Source organism: Pristiophorus japonicus, unplaced genomic scaffold, assembly GCF_044704955.1.
Source record: "Pristiophorus japonicus isolate sPriJap1 unplaced genomic scaffold, sPriJap1.hap1 HAP1_SCAFFOLD_384, whole genome shotgun sequence".
Classification (NCBI taxonomy): domain Eukaryota; kingdom Metazoa; phylum Chordata; class Chondrichthyes; family Pristiophoridae; genus Pristiophorus; species Pristiophorus japonicus.
In genome coordinates, this window is record NW_027253696.1 from 227,561 (window position 1) to 251,088 (window position 23,528).

At 45.9% G+C, this 23,528-nt stretch overlaps 1 protein-coding gene across 6 annotated transcripts in view; it reads right to left on the reverse strand.

Annotated features, from left to right (window-relative positions):
• The window catches only part of LOC139250519 (6-phosphofructo-2-kinase/fructose-2,6-bisphosphatase 4-like), a 282,039-nt gene that overhangs the window by 184,374 nt on the left and 74,137 nt on the right, over positions 1 to 23,528 (reverse strand). For 4 of the 6 annotated variants that reach the window (XM_070872897.1, XM_070872900.1, XM_070872898.1 and 1 more), the window contains one exon: positions 6,130 to 6,389. The exons of the other annotated variants lie outside the window; for them this stretch is intronic. In XM_070872897.1, the coding sequence (XP_070728998.1) occupies positions 6,130 to 6,139 (10 nt within the window). In that variant the 5' untranslated portion in view covers positions 6,140 to 6,389. The remainder of the gene's footprint in view (positions 1 to 6,129; positions 6,390 to 23,528) is intronic. 6 annotated transcript variants of the gene reach the window in all.

Genomic DNA, 23,528 nt, shown 5'->3' on the forward strand with positions numbered 1-23,528 from the left:
CCTGCTGCAGCACCTGACAGACCGCATTGCGGCACTGGAGCTGCGGGTGGATTCACTCTGGAGCATCCGTGATGCGGAGGATGCCGTGAATAGCACGTTTAGTGAGTTGGTCTTACCACAGGTAAAGGTTACACAGACAGATAGGGAATAGGAGACCAGCAGTGGAAGGAAGGTAATGCAGGGGTCCCCTGTGGTCATCCCCCTCCAAAACAGATGCACCATTTTGGGTACTGTTGGGGAGGATGGCAGCAGCAGCCAAGTTCATGGCACCATGGGTGGCTCTGCTGCACAGGAGGGCAGGAAGAAGAGTGGGAGAGCGATAGTGGTAGGGGATTCTATTGTAAGGGGAATATATAGACGTTTCTGCGGCTGCAATCGAGACTCCAGGATGGTATGTTGCCTCCCTGGTGCAAGGGTCAAGGATGTCTCGGAGCAGCTGTAGACACTTTGGAGGGGGAGGGTAAACAGCCAGTTGTCGTAGTGCATATAGGTACCAATAATACAGGTAAAAAACGGGATGAGGTCCTACAAGCTGAATTTAGGGAGCTAGGAGTTAAATTAAAAAGTAGGATAGTAATCTCAGGATTGCTACTAGTGCCACGTGCTAAGTCAGAGTAGGAATTGCAGGATAGCTCAGATGAATACGTGGCTTGAGGAGTGGTGCAGAAGGGAGGGATTCAAATTCCTGGGACATTGGAACCGGTTCTGGGTGAGGTGGGACCAGTACAAACCGGACAGTCTGCACCTGGGTCGGTCCAGAACCAATGTCCTAAGGGGAGTGCTTGCTAGTGCTGTTGGGGCGGGGTTAAACTAATATGGCAGGGGGATGGGAACCAATGCAGGGAGATAGAGGAAAGTAGAATGGGGGCAGAAGCAAAAGATAGAAAGGAGAAAAGTAAAAGTGGAGGGCAGAGAAACCCAAGGCAAAAATCAAAAAGGGCCACATTACAGCAAAATTCTAAAGGGGCAAAGTGTTTTAAAAAGACAAGCCTGAAGGCTCTGTGCCTCAATGCGAGGAGTATTCATAATACGGTGGACAAATTAACTGCACAGGCAGCAATTAACGAATATGATATAATTGGCATCACGGAGACATGGCTCCAGAGTGACCAAGGCTGGGAACTCAACATCCAGGGGTATTCAACATTCAGGAAGAATAGATGGAAAGGAAAAGGAGGTGGGGTAGCATTGCTGGTTAGAGAAAATTAACGCAAAAGTAAGGAAGGACATTAGCTTGGATGATGTGGAATCTGTATGGGTGGAGCTGCGGAATACCAAAGGGCAGAAAACGCTAATGGGAGTTGTGCACAGACCACCAAACAGTAGTAGTGAGGTTGGGGACAGCATCAAACAAGAAATTAGGGATGCGTGCAATAAAAGGTACAGCAGTTATCATGGGCGACTTTAATCGACATATAGATTGGGCTAACCAAACTGGTAGCAATACGGTGGAGGAGGATTTCCTGGAGTGTATTAGGGATGGTTTTCTAGACCAATATGTCGAGGAACCAACTAGAGGACTGGCCATCCTCGACTGGGTGATGTGTAATGAGAAAGGACTAATTAGCAATCTTGTTGTGCGAGGTCCCTTGGGGAAGAGTGACCATAATATGGTAGAATTCTTTATTAAGATGGAGAGTGACACAGTTAATTCAGAGACTAGGGTCCTGAACTTAAGGAAAGGTAACTTCGATGGTATGAGACGTGAATTGGCTAGAATAGACTGGCAAATGATACTTAAAGGGTTGACGTTAGATAGGCAATGGCAAACATTTAAAGATCACATGGATGAACTTCAACAATTGTACATCCCTGTCTGGAGTAAAAATAAAACGGGGAAGATGGCTCAACCGTGGCTAACAAGGGAAATTAAGGATAGTGTTAAATTCAAGGAGGAGGCATATAAATTGGCCAGAAAAAGCAGCAAACCTGAGGACTGGGAGAAATTTAGAATTCAGCAGAGGAGGACAAAGGGTTTAATTAGGAGGGAGAAAATATAGAGTATGAGAGGAAGCTTGCTGGGAACATAAAAACTGACTGCAAAAGCTTCTATAGATACGTGAAGAGAAAGAGATTAGTGAAGACCAACGTAGGTCCCTTGCAGTCAGATTTAGGTGAATTTATAATGGGGAACAAAGAAATGGCAGACCAGTTGAACAAATACTTTGGTTCTGTCTTCACGAAGGAAGACACAAATAACCTTCTGGAAATACTAGGGGACCGAGGGTCTAGTGAGAAGGAGGAACTGAAGGAAATCCGTATTAGGCAGGAAATTGTGTTAGGGAAATTGATGGGATTGAAGGCCGATAAATCCCCAGGGCCTGATAGTCTACATCCCAGAGTACTTAAGGAAGTGGCCCTAGAAATAGTGGATGCATTGGTGATCATTTTCCAACAGTCTATCGACTCTGGATCAGTTCCTATGGACTGGAGGGTAGCTAATGTAACACCACTTTTTTAAAAAAAAAGAGAAAACGGGTAATTATAGACCAGTTAGCCTGACATCAGTAGTGGGGAAAATGTTGGAATTATTAAAGATGAAATAGCAGCGCATTTGGAAAGCAGTGACAGGATTGGTCCAAGTCAGCATGTTTCCAGTAGAGTGGACAAGGGAGAACCAGTTGATGTGGTATATTTGGACTTTCAGAAGGCTTTCGACAAGGTCCCACACAAGAGGTTAATGTGCAAAGTTATAGCACATGGGATTGGGGGTAGTGTGCTGACGTGGATTGAGAACTGGTTGTCAGACAGGAAGCAAAGAGTAGGAGTAAATGGGTACTTTTCAGAATGGCAGGCAGTGACTAGTGGGGTACCGCAAGGTTCTGTCCTGGGGCCTCAGCTGTTTACACTGTACATTAATGATTTAGACGAGGGGATTAAATGTAGTATCTCCAAATTTGCGGATGACACTAAGTTGGGTGGCAGTGTGAGCTGCGAGGAGGATGCTATGAGGCTGTAGATTGACTTGGATAGGTTAGGTGAGTGGGCAAATGCATGGCAGATGAAGTATAATGTGGATAAATGTGAGGTTATCCACTTTGGTGGTAAAAACAGAGAGACAGACTATTATCTGAATGGTGACAGATTAGGAAAAGGAGAGGTGCAACGAGACCTGGGTGTCATGGTACATCAGTCATTGAAAGTTGGCATGCAGGTACAGCAGGTGGTGAAGGCGGAAAATGGTATGTTGGCCTTCATAGCTAGGGGATTTGAGTACAGGGGCAGGGAGGTGTTGCTACAGTTGTACAGGGCCTTGATGAGGCCTCACCTGGAATATTGTGATCAGTTTTGGTCTCCTAATCTGAGGAAGAACGTTCTTGCTATTGTGGGAGTGCAGCGAAGGTTCACCAGAGTGTTTCCCGGGATGGCAGGACTGACATATGAGGAGAGATTGGATTGACTGGGCCTGTATTCACTGGAGTTTAGAAGGATGAGAGGGATCTCATAGAAACAAAAAAATTCTGACAGGACTGGACAGGTTAGATGCAGGAAGAATGTTCCCAATGCTGGGGAAGTCCAGAACCAGTGGACACAGTCTAAGGATAAGGAGTAAACCATTTAGGACTGAGATGAGGAGAAACTTCTTCACTCAGAGAGTTGTTAATCTGTGAAATTCTCTACCGCAGAGAGTTGTTGATGCCAGTTCATTGGATATATTCAAGAGGGAGTTAGATATGGCCTTTACGGCTAAAGGGATCAAGGGGTATGGAGAGAAAGCAGGAAAGGGGTACTGAGGTGAATGACCAGCCATGATCTTATTAAATGGTGGTGCAGGCTTGAAGGGCCGAATGGCCTACTCCTGCACCTATTTTCTATGTTTCTATGATCTATATCTGATTATGCTTTCAACTATAGCTCTGTAATAAAATACCTTAAAACTCTTAAAACCCTTTGGATATCTGCGTGTGACCTGTGATCCAAATCCAAGATGAAGCAGAAAGAGAGTTCATATGACCGTTGTCAGGTTGAGGATACGAGTGAGAATCCGGCTGAATATAGAAAGTTCAAGGGAAGTGAACAAGGAAATAAGAGGGACAAAGAGAGTGTATGAGAGTATTGGCCGCTGACAGAAAATTCAAAAGTCTTCTATAGACATATAAATAGTAAACGGGTAGTAAGAGGAGGGATGTGACCGATTCGGGATCAAAAAGGAGACTTATGCATGAAGGCAGAGGGCATGGCTGAGGTACTAAATAAATACTTTGCATATGTCTTCACAATGGAAGAAGATGCTGCCAAAGTCAAAGTGAAAGAGGAGGTAGTTGAGTTACTGGATGAGATACAAATTGATAAGGAGGAGGTACTATAAAGGTTGTCTGTACTTAAAGTAGATAAGTCACCAGGACTGGATGGGATGCATCCTCGGATGCTGAGGGAGGTTAAGGAGGAAACTGCAGAGATACTGGCCATTATCTTCCAATCCTCTTTCGATACGGGAGGTGGTGCCAGAGGAATGGAGAATTGCAAATGTTACACCCTTGTTCAAAAAAGCATGTAAGGATAAACAGGCCGGTCAGGTTAACCTCGGTAGTGGGAAAGCTTTTCGAAAGATAATCAGGGACAAAGTTAACAGTCACTTGGACAAGTGTGGATTAATTAAGGAAAGCCAGCATGGATTTGTTAAGGGTTGATGAGGGCAATGGGGTTAACATAATATAAGAAATAGGAACAGGAGTAGGCCATTCGGCCCTCGAGCCTCCTCCGCCATTCAATGAGATTGTGACTGATCTTCTACCTCAACACCACTTTCCTGCACTATCCCCATATCCCTTGATTCCCTTAATATCCAAAAATCTATCAATCTCATTGACGTGGTGTATATGGAATTCCAAAAGGCTTTGATAAAGTACCACATAATTGGCTAAGTGACAGGAAACAGAGAGTAGTGGTGAACGGTTGTTTTTTGGACTTGAGGAAGGTATAGAGTGGTGTTCCCCAGGGGTCGGTACTGGGACCACTTCTTCTCTTGATATATGTTAATGACTTGGATGTGGGTGTGCAGGGCATCATTTCAAAATTTTCAGATGACACAAAACTTGTAAGTATAGTGAACAGTGAGGAGGATCATGATAGACTTCAAGAAGACATAAGACAGGCTGGTGAAATAGGCAGACACATGGCAGATGAAATTTAACGCAGAAAAGTGTGAAGTGATACATTTTGGTAGAAAGAACGAGGAGAGGAAATATAAACTAAAGGGTACAATCCTAAAGGGGTGCAGGAACAGAGAGACTTGGAGGTGCATATGCACAAATCATTGAAGGTTGAGAAAGTGCTAAAAAGCATATAGGATACTGGGCTTCATAAATAGAGACATAGAGTACAAAAGCATGAAAATTATGAAGCTGTATAAAACACTGGTTCGGCTTCATCTGGAGTATTGTGTCCAATTCTGGGCACCGCACTTTAGGAAGGATGTGAAGGCCTTAGAGAGAGTGCAGGAAAGATTTGAGAGAAAAATTCCAGGGACGAGAGTCTTCTGTTGCGAGGATAGACTGTAGAAGCTGGGGTTGTTCTCCTCAGAGCAGAGATGCTTGAAAGGAGATTTGATACTCTTTAATATCCCACCCAGTCTAATCCCACTATCCTGCTCACTCCCCATATCCTTTAATATCCCATCCAGTCTAATCCCACTAGCCTGCTCACTCCCCATACCCTTTAATATCCCACCCAGTCTAATCCCACTATCCCTGCTCACTCCCCATAAATATCCCACCCAGTCTAATCCCACTATCCTGCTCACTCCCCATACCCTTTAATATCCCACCTAGTCTAATCCAACTCTCCTGCTCACTGCCACCCAGTCTAATCCAACTCTCCTGCTCATTCCCCATATCCTTTAATATCCCACCCAGTCTAATCCCACTATCCTGCTCACTCCCCATACCCTTTAATATCCCACCTAGTCTAATCCAACTCTCCTGCTCACTGCCACCCAGTCTAATCCAACTCTCCTGCTCACTCCACATATCCTTTATCCCATACACTGTGTGGTGCGCCCTGGTATTGAAATACATTGTGTGGTGTATTGTGGTACAGTAATCTACTGGTGTCGTACTGAAGTGTGACAGGTTGAACAGGAAGCGTGAGATTACAATGGATTATTTAAAATAAGGATGGATTACTCACCTTTAGACATACTGGTTATCACTTTTCAATTGAATCCAAGACTCCGTATACCATGAGTAGGGTCAAATCCACATCCAGGGAAACCAGCAGTCCACCTGTTGTTTTGAAGAGCTTTCAGGAAGAAAAAATTTGATCTTCCCCGACTCTGTCTCAGCACTTGCTGAGTCATAATCACTTCTTCTAACCAACAGTAGTCATCTTATGCCAAGGATCTGTGAGCAAACCTGTCGATCCACTCTCTCAAGATCAGGTTTGTGCTTCTAAAAAAAGATTAGAATGATAGTAACTACCTTGTATTGTCTCCACAAATCTACTACAAGAAGCTGAACATGCATCGGAACAGGATTTTTAACACAATGACCATACTATTGTAAAACAGTAATAAAAATTTAGAACAATCTCATCATAAGGGGAACTCGTGCAGAGATGCGACTGGGTTCCTGAAACGATACACTTGTTACTCTGTGCTTTACTGTGCGCAATACATTGGTGCCTGTTATGAAGAAAGTGCTTGTGGAGACAGGATGTCAAGTGAGTTACAACATGGTGCACACGTCTCTGGGACATGATTCAGTCCCCTGCTCCCTGCCAGTCACACAACAAATCTCGAACCACTCAAAATGCCTTTTCAAAACAAAATTTCATCTGCCGTGCTTTTTCCTCATTAACTGAAATTTCTAACGTTGAAATAAAAAATATTTTAAATAAAAAAATTCAAAAAACAATACATTTTAGTAAAAAGATACAAAATACAAATGCAAGGGTAAATGTAATTGTTAATGTCTTCATTAAAGTTTCTGCTTCAAGTGTTATTCTATCTCAAAAACCTGAACTTCACTCAAAATCTTTTACCTCAGAGTTTTTAAGTCTTACTTGACCAACCTCATTGAATTCCTTGAAGAGGTAACGGAGAGTAGAGAAGGATAATGCAGCAAATTTCCTACATTACAACAGTGACCACACTCCAAAAGTACTTCCTTGGCTGGAAAGCGCTTAGAGACGTGAAAAGCGCTATATAAATGCAAGTTTTTCTTTTAGATATAATTTATCTAGATTTCCAAAAGGCCTTCGATAAGGTGCCACATAATAGACTAATGAATAAGGTCAGAGAATGCGGAGTCAGAGGACAAGTAGCAGGATGAATAGCTAGCTGGCTTCAAGACAGAAAGCAGAGTGTAGGGGTAAAGAGTAGCTATTTACAGTGGCAGAAGGTGGGTAAGTGGTGTTCCACAAGGTTCAATGCTAGGACCACTGTTGTTCACAATTTATATTAACGATTTAGACTTTGGAATCAAAAACATCATTTCTAAATTTGCAAATGACACCAAATTTGGGGGGGATAAACAATACTGAGGAGGACTGCAACAAATGACAGGAGGACATTAATAAACTTGCAGAATGGGCACATAATTGGCAAATGAAATTCAACACAGGTAAATGTGAGGGATCACACTTTGGTAAAAAAAAATAAGGAGGTCAGATATTACTTGTAAAGTACGAATCTAAATGGGGTAGTGGAGCAATGGATCAGGGAGTACAAATACACAAATCACTAAAAGTAGCGACACAGTTTAATGAGGCCATAAAAAACCAAACCAAGCACTAGGGTTTATTTCTGGAGGGATAGAATTGAAAAGTAGAGAAGTTATGCTAAATCTATATGGAACCTTGGTTAGACCACACTTGGAGCACTGCTTACAGTTCTGGTCGCCATATTAGAAAAAGGTTATAGAGGCATGGGAGGGGTGCAAAACATATTTACAAGGATGATACCAGAACTGCGAGGTTATACCTAGCAGGGACGGATGAACAGACTGGGTCTCTTTTCTCATCAAAAGAGAAGGCTGAAGGGTGACCTTATAGAGAGAAGTCTTTAAAATTATGAACGGTCTTAACAGGGAGAGTGTTTCCACTTAGAATCAAATAATAAAATCATAGAATGATTACAGCACGGATGGAGGCCATTCTGCCCGTCAAGCCCGTGCTGGCTCTCTGCAAGAGCACTTCAGTTAGTCCCAATCCCCCACCATATCCTCATAGCCCGACAAATTTATTTCCTTCAGGTACTGATCCAATTCACTTTTGAAAGCCACAATTGAATCTGTCTCCATCACCCTTTCAGGCAATGCATTCCAGATCCTAACCATTCGTTGCGTAAAAAGCTTGGGTGTACTCCAGTTGAGGCCGAACCAGTGTTTTATAAAGGTTCATAATAACTTCCTTGCTTTTGTACTCTATATATGAAGCCCAGGATCCCCAGAAAACTCAATGACTCAGCATCCACAGCCCTCTGGGATAGAGAATTCCAAAGATTCACAACCCTCTGAGTGAAGAAATTCCTCCTCATTTCAGTCTTAAATGGCCGACCCCTTATTCTGATACTATGTCCCCGAGTTGTAGTTTCCCTTATGAGTGGAAATATGCTCTCTGCATCCACCTTGTCGAGCCCCCTCATTATCTTATAATTTTTAACAAGATCACCTCATTCTTCTGAACTTCAATGAGTTGAGTATAGGCCCAACATACTCAACCTATCTTCATAAGTCAACCCCCTCATCTCCAGAATCAACCTCGTGAACCTTCTTTGAACAGACTCCAATGCAAGTATATTCTTCCTGAAATATGGAGACCAAAACTGTACACAGTACTCGAGGTGTGGCTTTATCAATACCCTGTGCAGCTGTAGCAGGACTTCTCTGCTTTTATACTCTATTCCCCCTTGCAATAAAGGCCAACATTCCATTTGCCTTCCTGATTACTTGCTGTACCTGCAAACTAACTTTTTGTGTTTCATGCACAAGGATCCCCAGGTCCCTCTGTACTGCAGCACTTGCAATTTTTCTCCATTTAAATTATAATTTATTTTTCTATTTTTTCTGCCAAAGTGAATAACCTCACATTTTCCCACATTATATTCCATGTGCCAACTTTTTGCCTACTCACTGAACCTGTCTATATCCCTTTGCAGATTTTTTGTGTCCTCGTCACAATTTGCTTTCCCACCCATCTATGTACCATCAGCAAACTTGGCTACATTACACTCTGTCCCTTCATCCAAGTCATTAATATAGATTGTAAATAGTTGAGGACCCCAGTAGTCATTGTTTGCCAACTGGGAAATGACCCACTTAACCCAACCCTCTGTTTTCTGTTAGTTAGCCAATCCTCTATCCACACTGGTATATTACTCCCAACCCAGTGAACTTTTATTTTGTGCAGTAACCTCTTACGTGGCACCTTATCGAATGCCTCTGGAAATCCAAATACACCACATCCACTGGTTCCCCCTTATCCACCCTGCTCATTACATCCTCAAAGAACTCCAGCAAATTTGTCAAACATGATTTCCCTTTCATAAAACCATGCTTGATTGAATCATGCTTTTCCAAATGCTTTTCCTACTGCTTCCTTAATAATGGAGTCCAGCATTTTCCCAACAACAGATGTTAGGCTAACTGGTCTATAGTTTCCTGCTTTTTGTCTGCCTCCTATTTTAAATAAGGGGGGTTACATTTGCAGTTTTCCAATCCGCTGGGACCTCCTCAGAATTTAGGGAATTTTGGTAGGTTACAACCAATGCATTCACTATCTCTGCAGCCACTTCTTTTAAGACCCTAGGATGTAAGCCATCAGGTCCAGATGACTTGTCTGCCTTTTGTCCCATTATTTTACCAAGCACTACTTCATTAATGATAGTGATTATATTAAGTTCCTCCCTCTCGATAGCCCCTTCATTATCCACTATTGGGATGTTTTTAGTGTCTTCTACCGTGAAGACCAATACAAAATATTTGTTCAACGTCTCTGCCATTTCCCTGTTCTCCATTATTAATTCCCCAGTCTCATCCTCTAGGGGACCAACATTTATTTTAGCCACTATTTTCCTTATGTACCTGTAGAAGCTCTTATCTATTTTTATATTTCGTGTTTGTCATATCTGTAAACTTGTATTTACTCTGTACAGCCACCAGAGGGCTCATCTCCTGGAGTCCCAAGTGATCCCATAATCCCTTGGGAGCACAGGTATTTAAGGAGGCTTTACAGGTTGGAGAGGCACTCTGGAGACCTGCAATAAAAGACTACGGTCACACTTTACTTTGAGCTCACAGTGTTCAGTCTCACTCTTTCTCCATATGCAACAACTGGCGACGAGATACAGATAGCGAACCCAAAGATGCAGAGAACAGTGGGTATCCTGGAGAAATTCTCGAAGGGAGATGATTGGGAAACTTTTGTGGAGCGACTCGACCAATACTTCGTGGCCCAACGAGCTAGATGGGGAAGAGAGCGCTGCCAAATGAAGGGCGATCCTCCTCACCGTCTGTGGGGCACCAACGTATGGCCTCATGAAGAATCTGCTCACTCCAGTGAAACCCACGGAGAAATCGTACGACGATTTGTGCACACTGGTCCAAGAGCATTTGAACTCAAAGGAAAGCGTTCTGATGGCGAGGTACCGGTTCGACACCTACAAAAGATCTGAAGGCCAGGAAGTGGCTAGTTATGCTGCCAAGCTAAGACGCCTTGCAGGACATTGCGAATTTGAAGGACATTTGGAGCACATGCTCAGAGACTTTTTTGTACTTGGCATTAGCCACGAAACCATACTTCGCAAACTTTTGACTGTTGTGACCCCAACCTTGAGTAAGGCCATAGCGGTACCCCAGGCGTTCATTGCCACCAGTGACAAGACGAAGCAAATCTCTCAGCATACAAGTGCTGCAACAAGTACTGTGAACAAAGTGATGTTTTCGAATCATAACTTACAGGGCAGGTCACACATACCTGCAGCTACATGTTCGCAAATGTCTCAGAGTCCACCATCAAGGGTGATGAATGCAAGGCCATTAACACCTTGTTGGCGCTGCAGGGGTTATCATCATTTCCATTCATGCCAATTCAAAGGGTACGTTTGCAAGGGCTGTGGAACAATGGGACACCTCCAACGAATGTGCAGGCGAGCTGCAAAACCTGTTAAACCTGCAAACCACCATGTTCCAGAGGAGGACAGATCCACGGAGGATCACGATAAACCAGAACCTCAGATCGAGGAGGCAGAGGTACATGAGGTGCACACATTCACCATGAATTGTCCTCTGATAATGCTGAATGTTGAACTAAATGGACTCCCGATGTCAATGGAGCTGGACACGGGCACGAGCTGGTCCATCATGGGCAAAAAGACTTTTGAAAGATTGTGGTGCAACAAGGCCTCAAGACCAGTCTTAACTCCAGTTCGCATGAAACTAAGAACTTACACAAAAGAACGGATTCTCGTAATCGGCCGTGCTACCGTAAAGGTCTCCTCCGATGGAGCGGTGCACAAGCTACCACTCTGGGTGGTACCGGGCTATGGTCCCATGCTGCTCGGCAGGAGCTGGCTAGGAAAGATATGCTGGAACTGGGACAACATCCGAGCATTATTGCCTGCTGACGACACTTCATGTGCCTAGGTCTTAAACAAATTTCCTTCACTGTCCGAACCAGGCACCGGGAAATTCCAAGGAGCAAAAGTGCAAATCCACCAAATTCCGGGGGCGCAAGGTGAGAGCAGTACCGTACATGATGAGAGAAAGGGTAGAGATCGAGCTAGACCGGCTGCAAAGAGAGGGCATAATTTCCCCGAATGAGTATAACGAGTGGGTCAGTCCTATCGTCCCAGTCCTCAAGGGAGATGGCACCGTCAGAATCTGTGGCAATTACAAAGTAACTATCAAACGTTTGTCCCTGCAGGACCAATACCCACTCCCAAAGGCCGGTGACCTCTTTGCAACGCTGACGGGAGGAAAGACGTTCATGAAGCTGGATCTGACTTCAGCCTACATGATGCAAGAACTGGAGGAATCATCGAAGGCCCTCACCAGCATCAACACGCGCAAAGGTATTTTTGTTTCAGGAAAGATAGAATAAAAGGAAAAGGAGGTGGGGTAGCATTGCTGGTTAAGGAGCAAATTAAGGCAATAGTTCGGAAGGACATTAGCTTGGATGATGTGGAATCTATATGGGTAGAGCTGCAGAATACCAAAGGGCAAAAATCGTTAGTGGGAGTTGTGTACAGACCTCCAAACAGTAGTAGTGATGTTGGGGAGGGCATCAAACATGAAATTAGGGGTGCGTGCAATAAAGGTGCAGCAGTTATAATGGGTGACTTTAATATGCACATAGATTGGGTTAACCAAACTGGAAGCAATACGGTGGAGGAGGATTTCCTGGAGTGCATAAGGGATGGTTTTTTAGACCAATATGTCGAGGAACCAACTAGGGGGGAGGCCATCTTAGACTGGGTGTTGTGTAATGAGAGAGGATTAATTAGCAATCTCGTTGTGCGAGGCCCCTTGGGGAAGAGTGACCATAATATGGTGGAATTCTGCATTAGGATGGAGAATGAAACAGTTAATTCAGAGACCATGGTCCAGAACTTAAAGAAGGGTAACTTTGAAGGTATGAGGCGTGAATTGGCGAGGATAGATTGGCGAATGATACTGAAGGGGTTGACCGTGGATGGGCAATTGCAGACATTTAGAAACCGCATGGATGAACTACAACAATTGTACATTCCTGTCTGGCGTAAAAATAAAAAAGGGAAGGTGGCTCAACCGTGGCTATCAAGGGAAATCAGGGATAGTATTAAAGCCAAGGAAGTGGCATACAAATTGGCCAGAAATAGTAGCGAACCCGGGGACTGGGAGAAATTTAGAACTCAGCAGAGGAGGACAAAGGGTTTGATTAGGGCAGGGAAAATGGAGTACGAGAAGAAGCTTGCAGGGAACATTAAGACGATTGCAAAAGTTTCTATAGGTATGTAAAGAGAAAAAGGTTAGTAAAGACAAACGTAGGTCCCCTGCAGTCAGAATCAGGGGAAGTCATAACGGGGAACAAAGAAATGGCGGACCAACTGAACAAGTACTTTGGTTCGGTATTCACTGAGGAGGACACAAACAACCTTCCGGATATAAAAGGGGTCGGAGGGTCTAGTAAGGAGGAGGAACTGAGGGAAATCCTTATTAGTCGGGAAATTGTGTTGGGGAAATTGATGGGATTGAAGGCCGATAAATCCCCAGGGCCTGATGGACTGCATCCCAGAGTACTTAAGGAGGTGGCCTTGAAAATAGTGGATGTATTGACAGTCATTTTCCAACATTCCATTGACTCTGGATCAGTTCCTATGGAGTGGAGGGTAGCCAATGTAACCCCACTTTTTAAAAAAGGAGGGAGAGAAAACAGGGGATTATAGACCGGTCAGCCTGACATCGGTAGTGGGTAAAATGATGAAATCAATTATTAAGGATGTCATAGCAGTGCATTTGGAAAGAGGTGATATGATAGGTCCAAGTCAGCATGGATTTGTGAAAGGGAAATCATGCTTGACAAATCTTCTGGAATTTTTTGAGGATGTTTCCAGTAGAGTGGACAAGGGAGAACCAGTTGATGTGGTATATTTGGACTTTCAGAAGGCTTTCGACAAGGTCCCACACAAGAGATTAATGTGCAAAGTTAAAGCACATGGGATTGGGGGTAGTGTGCTTACATGGATTGAGAACTGGTTGTCAGACAGGAAGCAAAGAGTAGGAGTAAATGGGTACTTTTCAGAATGGCAGGCAGTGACTAGTGGGGTACCGCAAGGTTCTGTGCTGGGGCCCCAGCTGGTTACACTGTACATTAATGATTTAGACGAGGGGATTAAATGTAGTATCTCCAAATTTGCGGATGACACTAAGTTGGGTGGCAGTGTGAGCTGCGAGGAGGATGCTATGAGGCTGCAGAGTGACTTGGATAGGTTAGGTGAGTGGGCAAATTCATGGCAAATGAAGTATAATGTGGATAAATGTGAGGTTATCCACTTTGGTGGTAAAAACAGAGAGACAGACTATTATCTGAATGGTGACAGATTAGGAAAAGGGGAGGTGCAACGAGACCTGGGTGTCATGGTACATCAGTCATTGAAGGTTGGCATGCAGATACAGCAGGCAGTTAAGAAAGCAAATGGCATGTTGGCCTTCATAGCGAGGGGATTTGAGTACAGGGGCAGGGAGGTGTTGCTACAGTTGTACAGCGCCTTGGTGAGGCCACACCTGGAGTATTGTGTACAGTTTTGGTCTCCTAACCTGAGGAAGGACATTCTTGCTATTGAGGGAGTGCAGCGAAGGTTCACCAGACTGATTCCCGGGATGGCGGGACTGACCTATCAAGAAAGACTGGATCAACTGGGCTTGTATTCACTGGAGTTCAGAGGAATGAGAGGGGACCTCATAGAAACGTTTAAAATTCTGACGGGGTTAGACAGGTTAGATGCAGGAAGAATGTTCCCAATGTTGGGGAAGTCCAGAACCAGGGGACACAGTCTAAGGATAAGGGGAAAGCCATTTAGGACCGAGATGAGGAGGAATTTCTTCACCCAGAGAGTGGTGAACCTGTGGAATTCTCTACCACAGAAAGTTGTTGAGGCCAATTCAGTAAGTATATTCAAAAAGGAGTTAGATGAAGTCCTTACTACTAGGGGAATCAAGGGGTATGGTGAGAAAGCAGGAATGGGGTACTGAAGTTGCATGTTCAGCCATGAACTCATTGAATGGCGGTGCAGGCTAGAAGGGCCGAATGGCCTACTCCTGCACCTATTTTCTATGTTTCTATGTTTATAATAGATGCCCATTTGGAATCCGATCGGCGGCCGCGATATTCCAGAGAAACATGGAAAGCTTACTGAAGTCGGTCCCGCACTCCGTAGTCTTCCAGGATGACATCCTGGTCACAGGTCGGAACACAGTCGAGCATCTGCAGAACCTGAAGGAGGTTCTTAGTCGACTCAACCGCGTGGGGCTCAGGTTAAAATGCTCGAAGTGCGTTTTCCTGGCGCCTGAAGTGGAGTTCCTGGGAAGGAGGATTGCGGCGGACGGCATCAGACCCACCAACATGAAGACAGAGGCAATCGAGAACGCACCGAGGCCACAGAACGTGATGGAGCTGCGGGCCTTTCTGGGACTCCTGAACTACTTTGGTAACTTCTTACTGGGTCTCAGCACACTGTTAGAACCACTGCATGTCTTACTCCGAAAAGGGGATGAATGAGTTTGGGGCAAAAGCCAAGAAAATGCCATTTTAAAAGCGAGAAAATTGTTATGCTCTAACAAATTGCTTGTGTTGTATGATCCATGTAAGCGCTTGGTACTAGCATGTGATGCGTCGTCATATGGCGGTCAGGTGTGTATTGCAACAATCTAATGATTTCGGGAAACAGCAACCGGTTGCTTATGCATCCCGGAGTCGGTCTAAGGCTGAGAGAGCCTACAGCATGATTGAAAATGAAGCGTTAGCGTGTGTTTATGGGGTAAAGAAAATGCATCAATACCTGTTTGGGCTAAAATTCGAATTGGAAACTGACCATAAGCCACTTATATCCATGTTCTCCGAGAGTAAAGGGATAAATACCAACGCATCGGCCCGCATCCAGAGATGTCCGCATACAACTATGCCATCCGCCACAGGCCAGGCACAGAAAACTGTACCAATGTTCTCAGTAGGCTGCCATTGCCCACTACGGGGGTGGAAATGGCGCAGCCGCAGATCTAGTCATGGTTATGGAAGCATTTGAGAGTGAGCAATCACCTGTCACTGCCCGGCAGATCAAAACCTGGACAAGCCAGGACCCCTTATTATCTCTAGTCAAAAGCTGTGTGCTTCATGGGAGCTGGTCCAGTGTCCCACTGGAAATGCAGAACGAGACAAAGCCGTTCCAGCAGCGCAAAGATGAAATGTCTATATAGGCAGATTACCTTCTGTGGGACAATCGAGTAGTGGTCCCCAAGAAGGGCAGAGATACCTTCATAAATGACCTCCACAGTACCTACCCAGCCATCGTAATGATGAAAGCGATAGCCAGATCCCATGTGTGGTGGCCCGGTATCAATGCGGACTTAAAGTCCTGCATTCACAGATGTAATACATGCTCGCAGTTAAGCAATGTACCCAGGGAGGCACCGCTAAGTTTATGGTCTTGGCCCTCCAAACCGTGGTCGAGGTTACACGTCGACTATGCAGGCCTGTTCTTGGGTAAAATGTTCCTTGTGGTTGTAGACGTGTATTCCAAATGGAGTGAATGTGAGATAATGTCGGCTAGCATGTCCGCTGCCACTACTGAAAGCCTGCGGGCCATGTTTGCCACACACGGCCTACCCGATGTCCTGGTGAGCGACAACAGGCCAAGTTTTACCATTGCTGAGTTCAAAGAATTCATGACCCGTAACGGGATCAAACATCTCACATCTGCCTCGTTTTAACCAGCATCCAATGGTCAGGCAGAGAGAGCAGTGCAAACCATCAAGCAAGGCTTGAAGAGGGTAACTGAAGGCTCACTGCAGACTCGCCTATCCTGAGTCCTGCTTAGCTACCGCACGAGACCCCATTCATTCAACTGGGATCCCACCTGCTGAACTGCTCATGAAAAGAGCGCTTAAGACAAGGCTCTCATTAGTTCACCCTGATCGACATGAACAGGTAGAGAGCAGACGGCTTCAACAAAGTGCATACCATGAAAGCGCAAATGCGTCACGCGAGATTGAAATCAATGATCCTGTATTTGTATTAAATTATGGACAAGGTCCCAAGTGGCTTCCCGGCACTGTCGTGGCCAAAGAGGGGAGCAGGGTGTTTCGGGTCAAACTTTCAAATGGACTCATTCACCGGAAACACTTGGACCAAATCAAACTCAGATTCACGGACTATCCTGAGCAACCCACCTTGGACCTTACCTTTTTTGATCCCCCAACATACACACCAGTGGCAACTGGCACCACAGTTGACCACGAAGCAGAACCCATCATCCACAGCAGCCCAGCAGGGCCCACCGCACCAGGCAGCCCAGCAAGGCCAGCTGCACAGCAGCCCAGCGAGGGCCCAACAAGTGATTCAACAACACCAGCTTTTACACCGAGATGATCAACCAGGGCAGGAAGGGCTCCATATCGACTCACATTGTAAATAGTTACACTGTTGACTTTGGGGGGGGGGGGGGGGGGCGCGGGGGGAATGTTGTTATAGATGTAAACTTGTATTTACTCTGTGCAGCCACCAGAGGGCTCATCCCCTGGAGTCCCAAGGGATCCCATAATCCCTTGGGAGCACAGGTATTTAAGGAGGCTTCACAGGTTGGAGAGACACTCTGGAGACCTGCAATAAAAGACTATGGTCACACTTTACTTTGAGCTCACAGTGTCCAGTCTGACTCTTTCTCCATACACAACAGTGCTAGTCTACTTTCATAATCTATCTTCCCTATTTTTTCAGTCGTTCTTTGCTGGCTTTTAAAAGTTTCCCAATCCTTTGGCCCCCCACTAGTCTTGGCCACGTTGTGCGCTCTTGTTTTCAATTTGATACCATCCCTTATTTCCTTAGTTAGCCACGGATGGTTATCCCTTCTCTTACAGTTTTTCCTTCTCATTGGGATATATTTTTGTTGAGAGTTATGAAATATCTCCTTAAATGTCTGCCACTGCTCATCAACTGTCCCAGACTTTAGTCTATTTTCCCAGTCCACTTTGGCCAACTCTGCCCTCATACCTTTGTAGTCTCGTTTAATTAAGTTTAGGACATTGGCTTGAGAACCAATTTTCTCATCCTCGAACCGAATTTGAAATTCAACCAAGTTATGGTCACCCATTCCTAGAGATCATTTATTAATCCTGTCTCATTACACACCAACAGATCTAAGAAGGGAATAGAGGGTTATGCTGATAGGATTTGATGAGGGAAGACAGGAGGAGGCTCGAGAGGAGCATCAACACCGACATGACCTGATTGGGCCAAAAGGTCTGTTTCTGTGTTGTACATTCTATATAATTTTATGTATTCATAAACACCAAAAAGAGCAGTGGTTCCAACACCGACTCATGGAGAATACCACTGATTAAATCATTTTCAAGGCTAAAAGGAGTTTGTATTGAAATCTGGGAAATGATAAAAATTACATGAACTTTTGAAATGTTTGCTGATATTAAATTTATGTTTATCAAAGACTATCTCAGATGCAGTAATCGTGACCATCTTTTAAAAAGGGGCCAAGTCCGACTGCGGCAACTACAGAGAAATCTCCCTGTTATCAGCCACTGGGAAGGTCATCGCTAGAATCCTCCTCAACCGTCTTCTCCCTGTGGCTGAGGAGTTCCTCCCGGAGTCACAGTGCGGATTCCGTCCCCTACGGGGCACAACGGCACGACAACTACAAGTGAAATGCAGGGAACAGCACCAACCTTTGTACATGGCTGCCTTTGACCTTACAAAGGCATTTGATACTGTTAACCACGAGGGAGTATGGAGCGTCCTCCTCCATTTCGGCTGCCCCCAAAAGTTTGTCGCCATCCTCCACCTGCTCCACGACAACATGCAAGCTGTGATCCTGACCAACAGATCCACCACAGACCTAATCCACATCCGGACCGGTGTCAAGCAGGGCTGCGTCATCGCGCCAACGCTCTTCTCGCTGCAATGCTCCATCTCACACTCAACAAGCTCCCCGCTGGAGTGGAACTAAACTACAGAACCAGTGGGAACCTATTCAACCTTTGTCATCTCAAGGCCAGATCCAAGACCGTCCCATCCTTTGTCGTCGAGCTACAGTATGCAGACGACACTTGCATTTGCACACATTGAGGCGGAACGCCAAGTCATAGTCAACATCTTCATGAGGCATACGAAAGCGTGGGCCTTATACTAAACATCCGTAAGGCAAAGGTCCTCCACCAACCTGACCCTGCCACACAGCACTGCCCCCCCGGTCATCAAGATCCTCGGCATGGCCCTGGACAAAGTGGACCTCTTTCCATACCTTGGGAGCCTATTATCAGCAAGGGCAGACATAGACGACGAGGTTCAACACTGCCTCCAGTGCACCAGTGCAGCCTTCGGTCGCCTGAGGAAGAGAGTGTTCGAAGATTAGGCCCTCAAATCTGGCACCAAGCTTATGGTCTACAGGGCTGTAGTAATACCCGCCCTCCTGTATGGCACAAAGACGTGAACTATATACAGTAGACACCTCAAATCGTTGGAGAAATACCACCAATAATGTCTCCGCAAGATCGTGCAAATCCCCTGGGAGAACAGATGCACCGATAGTGTCCTCGATCAGACCAGCATCGAAGCACTGACCACACTCGACCAGCTCCGTTGGAAGGGCCACACTGTACGCATGCCTGACACAAGGCTCTACTTAGAACTCCTACATGGCAAGCGAGTCCCAGGTGGGCAGAGGAAACATTTGAAGAGACCCTCAAAGCCTCCTTGATAAAATTCAACATCCCTACCGACACCTGGGAGTCCATGGTCAAAGACTGCCCTAAGTGGAGGAAGAGCATCCGGGAGGGCGCTGAGCACCTTGAGTCACGTCGCTGAGAGCATGCAGAAAGCAAGCGCAGCCAGCGGAAGGAGTGAGCGGCAAACCCGACTCCCCACCCACCCTTTCCTTCAACAACTGTCTGTCCTACCTGTGACAGAGACTGTAATTCCCGTATTGGACTGTTCAGTCACCTAAGAACTCACTTTTAGAGTGGAAGCAAGACTTCCTCGATTTCGAGGGACTGCCTATGATGATGATGGAGGTTGCAAAGCTCACTAGTAGCAGATTAGTTGCTTTTAAGTGTAAACAAAGGAACTAGTTAACAAGTATTGTGTATCTGTAAAGCATGCACTCCCATGTTCCGCCACCAGGGAGCTCAACCCCGCAAGTCCCAAGGGACCCCAGCATCCCTTGGGAGCATTGTATATAAGCCGGCCCCCCTAGGCCTGTTCCTCACTCTGGAGTGTCTTATTAAAGACTGAGGTCACTGTTACTTTAACCTCCCTGTGTTCAGCCTCATCTGTGTTAGGAACACAATAACTGGCGAAAAGCAGACGAATCCAACGCAAAGATGCAGCAAACTGTGAGCATCCTGGAGAAGTTCTCGGAGGATGAGGACTGGGAAGCCTATGTCGAACGGCTAGACCAGTACTTTGTAGCCAATGAGCTGGACGGAGAAGGAAGCGCTGCAAAAAGGAGGGCGGTCCTGCTCACAGTCTGCGGGGCACCGACCTACAACCTCATTAAGAATCTTCTGGCTCCGGTGAAACCCACAGATAAGTCGTATGAGGAGCTGTGTCCACTGGTTCGGGAGCATCTTAACCAGAGGGAGTGCGTGCTGATGGCGAGGTATCGGTTCTACACGTGCCAGCGATCTGAAGATCAGGAAGTGGTGAGCTACGTCGCCAAGCTAAGGCGACTTGCAGGACAATGTGAGTTTGATGGCTACCTGGAGCAAATGTTCAGAGACTTTTTTGTACTGGGCATTGGCCACGAGACCATCCTACGAAAACTTTTGGCTGTAGAGACACCGACCCTCAGTAAGGCCATTGCAATAGCACAAGCGTTTATGTCCACCAGTGATAACACCAAACAAATGTCTCAGCACACAAGTGCTAGCAATGTTCATAAATTAACTGGAACTGTGTTTGCAAGCAGAAATGTACAGGGCAGAAACCACGAGTCTGCAACTACCAGAAGGCCTCAGGTGACCCAGATGACTCAGAGTCCCCAACAAAGGATGAATGCAAGGCAATTCACACCTTATTGGCGTTGTGGAGGCTTCCATTCAGCCTATTCATGCTGCTTCAAAGGCTATGTTTGCAAGAGCTGTGGAACAATGGGGCACCTCCAACAAGCTTGCAAACGAGCTGCAAGCTCTGCAAAACCTGCTAACCACCACATGGCAGAGGAAGATCGGTCCATGGTGGATCAAAGCAATTTCCAGCCTCAAAGAGAGGAGGCAGATGCTGAAGTACACGGGGTGCACACATTTTCGACAAAATGTCCACCTATAATGCTAAACGTAAAATTGAAAGGCTTACCCGTAGCCATAGAAATGGACACTGGCGCTAGCCAATCCATCATGAGTAAAAAGATGTTTGAGAGACTGTGATGTAACAAGGCATTCAGACCAGCCCTGAGCCCCCATCCACACGAAACTGAGAATGTACACCGCTTATCACTGTCCTGGGCAGCGCCATGGTCAAGGTCACCTACGAGGGCACGGTGCACAAACTGCCACTCTGGATTGTCCCAGGCGATGGCCCCACGATGGTCGCGCCACTGAGACACGGGAAATTGATCTGAATGACCCTGTGTATGTTCTAAACTATGGACATGGTCCTAAGTGGATCGCGGGCACAGTGGTTGCTAAAGAAGAGACTAGGGTGTTTGTCGTCAAACTAGACAATGGACAAATTTGCAGAAAGCACCTGGACCAAACGAGGCTGCGGTTCACAGACTGCCCTGAACAACCCACAGCAGACACCATCTTTTTCGAGCCCACAACACACACTCAAAGGATCAACGACACCATGCCGGAGTAGGAAATCGAACCCATCCCGCCCAACAAGGCCAGGCTCTCACCTAGCAGCCCTGCAGGGCCAACAATACGCCAGTCTAGCGAGGGTACTGCCGACACACCAGAACAGACATTTGTACCGAGGCGGTCCACCAGGGAAAGAAAGGCTCTCGACCGCCTCACCTTGTAAATAGTTTTCACTTTGACTTTGGGGGGGGGGGGGAAAGTGATGTTGTGTATCTGTAAAGCATGCACTCCCATGTTCTGCCACCAAGGAGCTCATCCCCTGAAATCCCAAGGGATCCCAGCATTCCTTGGGAGCACTGTATATAAGCCGGCCCCTAAGGCCTGTTCCTCACTTGAGTGTCTTATTAAAGACTGAGGTTACTGTTACTTTAACCTACCTGTGTGCAGCCTCATCTGTGTTAGGAACACAATAACAAGCTCCTTGGCAAAAGGAACGACAGACAGTTCACAGGGAGAGGCTGATATTAGGGATTGTACCAGTAGACCCTGCCACTTCTATTTAAAAATCAAGTTTGTTATGTATGCAACCCGAGACAACCTGCATCATACCACCACCAGAGGGCTTACCTGTTGGAGTCCCAAAGGATCCCAGCATCCCTTGGGAGCACTGTATATAAGCAGGCCTCCCATTATGTACCAGCACTCTGGAGTTAGAATAAAGGAGCTAAGGTCACACTTAATCATTGTCTGGAGTACTCAGTTGCATTACTTTATTATGAGCTTAACAACTGCCGACGAGATAATGAACAAGCACGCGAAAATGCAAAGAACTGTTGGTATCCTGGAGAAATTATCAGATGGGACGATTGGGAGGCCTTCGTGGAGCGACTCGACCAATACTTTGTGGCCAACAAGTTGGAAGGGGACGAGAATGCTGCCAAACGAAGAGCGATCCTCCTTTCCATCTGTGGGGCAACAACCTATGGCCTCATGAAGAATCCTCTAGCTCCTAAACTAACAACCAAATCCTATGAAGAACTGTTTACGCTGGTCTGGGAGCACCTAAATCCGAAGGAAAGCATTTTGATGGCAAGGTATCGATTCTACATGTGTCAACAGTCTGAAGGCCAGGAAGTGGCGAGCTACATCGCCGAACTGGGGCGCCTTGTAGGACATTGCGAATTCGATGGATTCCTTGAGCAAATGCTAAGAAATGTTTGTGCTTGGCATTGGCCATGAAGTTATCCTTTGCAAACTATTCACTGTTGAAACACCGAATCTGAGCAAAGCCATAACAATAGCCCAGGCATTTATGTCCACCAGCGATAACACCAAACAAATTTCGCAGCATAGAGAGGTTTCGGCTAGTACTGTACACAAAGTAACGTCGTTTTCAGGCAAGAATGCATATGGCAGAGCGTACACACCGGCTGCTGCTGCCCGACCTCAGATGACCCAGAGTCCGCCATCAATCGTTAATGCGAGGCAATTAACACCTTGTTGGCGCTGCAGAAGTGATCATCGAGCCCATCAATGCCGCGTCAAACACTGTGTGAAAAGGCTGTGGAACAATGGGACACCTCCAGCGAATGTGAGATGAGCTGCAAACCCTGCAAACCACCACGTTGCAGAGGAGGATCGATCCATGGTGGATCAGGCTGAACGAGAGTCTCGAACGAGGAGGCAGAAGTGTATGGGATACACACCTTCACCACAAAATGTCCACTGATCATGTTAAAAGTTGAACTGAACAGAATTCCAGTATCCATGGAACTGGACACGGTGCGAGTCAGTCTATAATGAGCAAAAAGGCTGTGGTGCAACAAGCTTAGCCCCATTCATACAAAGCTAAGAACTTAGACTAAAGAGCTGATCCCTGTTATTGGCAGCACAGCAGTAAAAGTCTCCCATGATGGAGCAGTGCACGAACTCCCACTATGGATTGTACCAGGAGATGGCCCCATACTGTTCGGCAGAAGCTGGCTGGGAAAAATCCACTGGAACTGGAACAACGTCCGAGCGCTCTCATCCATCGATGATGGCTCGTGTGACCAGGTTCTGAGCAAGTTCCCATCGTTGCTTGAG